Below are 8836 nucleotides of genomic sequence, written 5' to 3'. Positions count from 1 at the left end.
CTGATTATCCTTACTTGTTTTCAAAAGTTAAGAACATGGAAACTTAATCATTTAATGTGAGGATAAATTTCTTAAATCATATTTGACAAAATTTGGTCGTTAAATCTTAACCAGTAACCGACACCAGAGGCTGTTAATATCTGATTTGTCTCATTTCTCTTCATAAACACTACATTGAATCTGGTTCACACGTATTTGATGTTCTCCTTTTTTACAACACAACATTGATAAAAGAGTATACACCTTGTGTGGGTGAGGTTTTTATTAACGAAAATTTTCTGATGATAAGAATAATCAAGCACGTGCATAGTCCAAGCTTTTTTTCTGCCTGCATAAAATGTTTTCTAGGATCACTATATTTAGTCTTTCGGGGTGGTTGTGCTGTACTGATATATTTCTTTAAGAAATAAGTGTTATATACGTAACTTGTGAAGTTTTCGTACAGTTCCAATTCAGTTGATTATATGTATAAATAAACGTCAATATGCGTGTGTATCTGTTCCATATACATTTCTTGATCAATCAGCACCAAACTTGATACAGAATAACATGAGAGGTGTGGGACCGCCATCTAATGTCATATTGATAAAATTCTTAAAAACAGTATGTCTTTCTTTCCAGTATTGGTACCTTTATGCATTTTTATTGTACTTTAATGTTAAGAAGAAAAAAAATAGAAACACAACTTTTTTATTTCAACCGTCTAACGAACGGGTACTCCAGCTGGTGTATATATATATATAAAGAGTAAAACAGGGCAGGTAAATATTTGCCTGGCTGAAAGCTGTAGATGCATTAAGATTATATTGACAATATCGGTGAAGTCCAAAATAATTAGTTTGAGAACACGAAGACGGACTGCAAAATAAATATCAATATTCCATTAATAGTCAGTTGGAATTTAACTGAAATTTAAAACGGTAGAGTAGTTTACACACTTGAATTTTCAAAGAAAGTAAATAAAGTAATTGGAACATAATGTGAAAAAGAATATGTACATGCATATATATATACTCTACAAGTCATATTTAAAACAACTCCATGGTGTATAGTACTTACCGGATTTTATACAATGTTGAAATAATTCCATGACATACAAATGTAAGTATTTATAAGGTTTTAAAATGAAGAACATAACGAACCGTTTTGTTCTGTAGTGGAAGGTATTGGATATATTTATTAACTTTAGCTTGTGTGAACGTTAATTTTGTTATAGAAAAATAGTGGGAGAAACTTTTTTTTTTTTTTTTACTTGTCACTTGTTCTATTGTTCTGATCATGCACAAAGAGTATTTATAGCTTATGTATCAACATATTGTTAGGACTGTTCTAATATGGCTATTTTCCCGGACAATATTCTGTAATTGTTTATTGAAATTTTGTCGCAATAGTAATTTAAGTGACAAAACTGGGGGTGGGGTGTTTAGAGAATGCAACATAACTTTGATTTGCCTTAATTAACACCAAAACCGTTGTCAGTATTTAATATTGAAACTACTCTTACAAAACAAATCTTGATTCAGGTGCTTCCTAGTGGTTAGTTAATGTGTGGGCTAAATACAAAAATAATTCTACCTTGTTACTTACTTCACAACCAAACATTTCCAATCTTTGTGAATATATATATATGTATAACGCTTATGTTAATTTATTTAAGAAACCGTACATCTGTATTAAAATTGAATGATAAACTTTAACAGGATTGTCTCAACAGTGGAAACGCATCGTGAATAATAACCATTGGAGAAAAATGGAAAAGGCATGCTTGATTCACAATTGAATTAACAAACAAAGAGAAGTTTAAATTGATTATCAAACAACAGATGGAAACACTTTCCTATCGCTGTACTTTTTTATTTGTAAGTCACCGGTTTGATTTTTCAGTTTTAAATATTGTATAATAATATGAAATTTAACATTTTTAGTTGTGGGTAAAATTGGCAAGTCTTCCGTCATACTCAGGTACATTGATGTCCGATAGAAAAGTCAAACGTTTACGCAAAATGCAGGTTTAGGACTGTTAAGGGAAGAGCAAATTGAGTAAGGCCAAGGAGGATAAAAAACAAGTTTTAAACATGAATATTTTTATTAAAGAAATATGGTGTGTGTGTTTTTTTCACACAAACAGGCCCGGCTTCTACTTAATCATCTGTTTTCTGGGGCTGAAGGCTGCGAAAGTCGGGTATCTCTCAAATTCTCAGCTTGAATACTAAAACCAATCTTCTACACGCATTATTTTACGGATTTCTTTAATACGTCTTTGGATATGCCATCTTTCATAGAGAAACATATTGAATCTAACCATAGAGTTAAGAAAAAAAAGTTTGGAAAATTAGAAAAATGTTGCGTTAATATACATATATTCTATACTAGTCATATAACATTTCTTCTAAATAGGGGGCTAGGATTGGTATAGTCGTTAGGGTGCTCTGTCTGTCGATACGAGAGTTCGTGGTTTTTCATAAACGTATCTGAATTGTGGGGTGAGACAAGAGTTGACGGCGGATGCAGTTGACGAGCTGTTTTCCTTTTCTAGTCTATCAGTTGAAAGTAAGGAAAAGCTACGCACAGATAGCCCTTTCCTTGAAACAAATAAAGAATGAGCTATTTTAAAGTGGATTTAAACAGAGTGTTTAACAAATGAATAGGATTTTTCTACAGATTTGATTTACTATTTTTATTGATTTCTAAGCGACGATTCGTGCTTCATCCTGAGTAAAGATACATTGTAACAATTGCTTCCTGCTTAATTGATCAGTTGTCGACGATTTATTTTTCCAACTTATTTGTTTCCCTTATTAGTCTTAGCCGTGCGCATAGTTACCAAACTCGATTTCTGTTTGTAATTAAACACGAAGTTACACAATGCACTATCTGTGCTACGTCCAGCACGAGTATCGAAACTTGGTTTTTAGAGTAATTAGCCTTCATGTTTATCGCCGAGCCACTAGGGAGCCCTAAACTCGATATTAAAAACGAATACAAGTTGCCAGTTCGGAAAAATTAGTCCATAATGAATACATCAATGAAACAGTTCTAAGTTAGAGTGTTTTATGTAATTGATTTATAAAGGAAATGGAGTTAGATGTATACAAATTTATGTAAAGTTGTAGCTGTTCTATATCCTTACCAATCAACAAAGTAATTGTAAAATGGCAAAAACTGACGTCATCATGAAACTTCGAGTAAAAATAATTGACGGGTTTAAACGTCATATTTACTATCGTCTTACTAGACATAAGCAAACCGGAAAACCATGAATTGCAAAAGAGTAGCTTTATTTATATATAAAATACAACATAACATTGACTAGGAGAAGATGATTAGGAACAATTTACTAAATTATGTGAACAACTTTCATAATATACATATATATACATTATGACGAAAATTACAATGAAGCACATGAATGAATATTATTCCGAAGATGTGTAATATGATTTATCACATTTTAAGTAAAAAGTTTATAAGTCTTTATATTCGATACAGATTATTATCTCTTCTACAGTTAATCCACTTCTTCAACTGTTGGACCAGATCGTGAACTTCTAGACGACTTTCCAGAATCAGTTGTTTGGTGGAGTTTGGTCATAATCGGACTACATTCTTGTTGAACTTCTTTAAGTTTATATTCAAATTCATCCTTCTCTGCTAGACCGTTGTTGTCTATCCACCTAATCGTGTCCTCACACTTCTGCTCAACTTTCTCTTTGTCAGCAGATGACAATTTTTCTCCACCTTCGTTTACTGCCTGTTTTACACTATACACGTAACTCTCGAGCTGATTGCGAGCACTTACTCTTTCTCGCTGTTTTTCGTCTTCTTGGTGGTACTTTTCAGCTTCTGCTAGCATCCTATCAATCTCTTCCTTCGACAGTCGTCCTTTTTCGTTGGTGATCCTTATACTTTCAGCCTTTCCTGTGCTCATATCCTTGGCTGAGACATGCAGAATGCCGTTTGCATCAATGTCAAAAGTCACCTCAATTTGAGGCACACCACGAGGTGCTGGAGGTATACCCATCAGTTCAAACTTCCCCAACAAGTGGTTGTCTTTGGTCATTGCTCTCTCCCCCTCAAATACTTGGATTGTCACTCCAGGTTGGTTGTCAGAATAGGTTGTAAAAACCTGAGAGGTCTTGCAAGGAATTCTGGAATTTCGTTCTACAATTTTGGTCATTACTCCTCCAGCAGTCTCGATACCAAGAGACAAAGGTGCTACATCTACGAGCAACACGTCCTTGATATTATGACTGGTATCACCACTCAACACGGCTGCCTGAACTGCAGCTCCATAGGCCACAGCTTCGTCAGGATTGATCGACATACATAGATCTTTACCATTGAAGAAATCCTTTAACAACTTCTGGATCTTGGGGATCCGAGTGGATCCTCCAACAAGAACTATTTCACTAATTCTACTCTTGTCCATCTTGGCATCAGAAAGAGCTCGCTCAACAGGTTCCAGTGTACCTCGAAACAGGTCCATACACAGTTCTTCAAACCTGGCACGGCTGATTTTGCTGTAGAAGTCAATGCCTTCAAAGAGGGCGTCAATCTCAATAGAAGCTTCTGTACTGCTGGACAGTGTTCGCTTGGCTCTTTCGCAAGCAGTCCTCAGTCTCCGAAGAGCACGAGGACTCTTGTGCAGATCCTTTTTGTGCTTTCTCTTGAACTCTTCCACAAAATGGCTAACCATCCTGTTATCAAAGTCCTCACCACCCAGATGTGTATCACCAGCAGTGGCTCTAACTTCAAACATTGAACCCTCATCAATGGTCAGTATTGACACGTCAAAGGTTCCACCTCCTAGATCATATACGAGGATGTGCTTTTCACCTTGAAGATTTTTATCGAGACCGTATGCTAAGGCAGCAGCTGTTGGTTCATTTATAATTCTCAGTACATTAAGTCCTGTGATAGCTCCAGCATCTTTGGTAGCTTGTCTCTGAGAATCATTAAAGTAAGCTGGAACTGTGATTACTGCATCTTTCACCGGCTGGCCAAGATAGGCTTCAGCTGTTTCTTTCATCTTTGTTAGAACCATAGCACTGATTTCTTCAGGATTGAATAGCTTATTTTCCCCTTTAAATGAAACTTTCACTTTTGGCTTACCGCCCTGATTTACGACGGTGAAAGGCCAGTGCTTCAGGTCTTGTTGGATCTTTGGATCATCATACCGACGGCCGATGAGTCTCTTGGCGTCAAATACTGAGTTCTCGGGATTCAGAGATACCTGGGATTTTGCTGCATCTCCAATCAATCGCTCTGTGTCTGTAAAGGCAACGTAACTTGGTGTTGTTCTGTTACCTTGATCATTGGCAATGATCTCGACTTTTCCGTTCTCGAACACTCCCACACAAGAGTAAGTTGTGCCGAGGTCAATACCAATCGCTGGTACTCTTCCACGCGACATGTTTTAACTATTTTTGTAGTTTCCTTGTATAAGTGAGACTTTTCAACTGAAACAACTCAATATGCGCTATTTCGCTTTCAGCACTGTTAACAACAAGTAACGTGAAACTGTTTCAAGTACTACTCGACTGCAGAACTTTTTCGAAATTTATCCCACTCTACCTTCAACGCAATATTTATATACTCTTTGTAACTTTTCTCGAAATTTCCCGAACGTATCTGATTTCGTTGACTCATAACGCTTTTTTAGACAGCGCCCTCCCGCGTGCACTTTAGCCAATCACGGTTCTAGCTAACTGCAGATGTACCAGCCTCTTGTGGTAGCTTCGAGAAAATTCTCGAGAAATCATGAATGTGCAGCGTGTTACGTAATTTAAGGAATACATTTATGATTTAGAGCAGTTTAGTTTTTAGATAATATTTGTGTTTAACTTCTGAGGGTTTTATTTTATTAGAATTGCAGGTTAAAAGTATTAGTTTTTGCTGAAGTGGCGATATTTACTCCATTTCGTGAAGTAGGCCTAAGTTAAGGTGTTTATAGATTTTTCCCATCACAATGACATTAAAAGTTAATGTGATAGCACACTTGTCATTACCGATACGTTTCGAATAAAAAATTAGCATGTCGTATTTGTTATTAGTATGATGCTATAGTATTTAAATATATATATATATATATACTGACAGTTTACGAGTAGTAAAGGTAGTACCAGTAGTAGTATTGTCTCGAAAACCAGTTGAAAAGAATACTTGTTTTTATGTGTTTATTAAGAACTTCTGACCAAAGTAAACTGACAGTAAATAAATGTTTATATAAAATCAATTATTTTAATATCGCGAGATAATATTGTGTGGTAATACGTTGATTAAAACTTAAAAATACTGTCTTTGTACACTACAACAGAAAAACCTGCGATGATTAGTGTTAATGATATTATCAGCAGTTTTTTTTAAGTATAAGTTTAAATAATTAAGGATTTTCTTTACGTAACTACATTTTAATTTAGAAAAGAAGTGTATCTACCATTCAGTTATCTGTATTCGTAGCTATTTAACCCTATAATTACCTATGGACTTTGTAAAAAAAATCAAAATTTTAAAACTATTATGCACCTAATTGCTTGTGATGGTCATGCATCCTGAATAGCATGCGAGTCACATAAAAAAGGTAAAATATGATATCATGGAGCAATTAATCTCGCTAATTATGTTTTTTTAAGTTTATAATTGTTGTGAGTGTTGAAGCTTAAAATACGTAATAAACAGGCATGCTCTGCTGTCAAAACATTTGTTTACGTTAAACACTTTATCAAAAACGAATCTTGTGTTGCAGTCCGGTTCCTTTTAAAGTGGCCAAACTTAGTTGAAATAAAGCTTTAGCATGATTTCTTATTCTACTAATTGAGTATTCCTGCTTATTTTTAGTGATGAATGTGGTTGAAGTAAGACACTCTTTGGTTGCATTTTTCAAACTGTTCTAACTTGTAGTTAATTAAAGAAATTCAACTAATAAACTGCCAAAGTTTGTATTGAAAAAAATCATTACTTTAATCAACGTAATGTAGAAGAAAAACAACGTTTTCATTTGCAAAGGAAGTAATGATTAAATATTTTAAATGGCAAAAAGACCAATTGGTCAACCAACCTTATTATATGTTTGACTTTAATTGATCTGCACGTGGCATGAGGCACAAAAAATAAGTTTAATAAATAAATATGAGATTTAAGAAGAACGATTTTGAAAGCCTTTTTAATATTGTAAAAATCTAACCACAACTCCTCTAAACTCAACTGACCTTCAACCTAAAGAAGTAAGACATTGAGGTAGATAAAGTCATTCATGGCAGTTAAAGTAGTAATGTGATCATGAAGGATGAAAATAATTTTGGTAACATTTTATTGTTGATTTTATACATAAATTATTCCAATTCTAAATTGCAAGCATTACACATTTTTAGAATATTTGATTCTATGGTGTTACATGGTCCATCTTTGATCCAAAGTTTATACATTTTGTAATTTTATTTATAAACAGTATGGACTGTGTAGCTTTGTAAAGTAACTAACCCACAACTCATAATTGCATATATAAGTGCATAATAAACCATCTGTTATATTTTGAGATTTGACATCACACCAATAGTTTCTGGCAAATTAGTACTAATTATTTTTATACGTTGTTTCCAATTTAACTTATAATGACTTCCACTTCTTTAACTAATTTGCCTTGTTTGTTTATGTGTCAAAGCAGAATGTTTGTGACCCTGGCCACTGTATTAACGAGATTTTAAGTAGTATTTTAAAAATTGAAAATTTGGTTGAAGCACATGAAAAATGATTTATTGTACGTTTTAACACGCAGTGTCACCACAAATCTTGATAGAATTTAAGAACTAATGTGGGAACTTCCATGCCTACCTGGAACTAACCTCAATGATATTAATTCAGTATACCTAATTATGGATTTCTGGGAAAGGACTATGTAAATAATGGTGGTGGGGTTGTTTTTTTCTTAAGAATTATAAAATATGAAAGATATTCAGTTTCTAATTGTGAGGATGAACAAATAACTTAAAATATTGTAATTGGAGTCATTTGTTTTCACCTGGATTATTATGTAGAAGAATTTGAAGAAAATATATTTCTGAAACTTCGAAATTTTTTAATGACTATACACGTGGGGATATAAATATTCATTTGCTAACATATGATACCAATAATCACAGCAGTTGTTACTTTAAATACTATTCTTTCTGAAGGAAGTATCCCCTAATTACTAGCCCAACTAGAGTTACTTAATGTTTCATAATAACTTAACTGATAATATCTATACCAGCCATTCTCTGAATCTGACTACATCTGGCATAATGAATAACTCTTGACATATCTGATCATCTACATGTTCCAGTAAATCAACAATAAAGGATATGAGAAACTTTATGGAAGGTGCATTTAAATGAAGATTTATGTGGTATCAGTGAGGAGTTGAAGGAAATTTTTCTAAATTTCTGTAATGGATAAGCATGCAACTCTAAGAACAATTACAATAAAGGAAAGTAGACTTAAAAGTAAATTATGGTTAATTCTAACAGTATTAAGTTCTATTAAAACAAGACATATCAAACATACTACTTGCATGTAAATGACATAAAAAAAACAACAGATTTGTATAAATTAATCAAACTGAATTACAAAAAAATTCTAAAAGCATATAATATAGGGTAAGAAACAAATATATGTAATACAGAAAAAATTGACAGGCTAGTTGAAACATGGTTTACATTAAAAATTAGATAGATATATATATATGCTTACATAAAGTTTACTCAAATAAGATGAGATTAATGATCACTGATTAGCTGAACTTTGTAATGTTTTAATGTTCAGTTTTCTAACATAGGAATAAATCTGGCATCATCACTAG

The 8836-nt window shown here is 33.4% G+C and overlaps 1 protein-coding gene across 1 annotated transcript; it reads right to left on the bottom strand.

Moving 5' to 3' along the window:
• Positions 1-3327: 3327 nt before the first annotated feature.
• Positions 3328-8830, bottom strand: LOC106462129 (heat shock protein 70 B2-like). The gene has a single exon (XM_013922018.2). The coding sequence runs from the start codon at positions 5411-5413 to the stop codon at positions 3509-3511; it is 1905 nt and encodes a 634-aa protein (XP_013777472.1). The 5' UTR covers positions 5414-8830; the 3' UTR covers positions 3328-3508.
• Positions 8831-8836: the final 6 nt, after the last annotated feature.

This window comes from Limulus polyphemus, unplaced genomic scaffold, assembly GCF_000517525.1.
Source record: "Limulus polyphemus unplaced genomic scaffold, Limulus_polyphemus-2.1.2 Scaffold1099, whole genome shotgun sequence".
NCBI lineage: Eukaryota > Metazoa > Arthropoda > Merostomata > Xiphosura > Limulidae > Limulus > Limulus polyphemus.
Note: the sequence above shows the minus strand (reverse complement) of the source record. Positions and strands in the feature narration are given on the sequence as shown.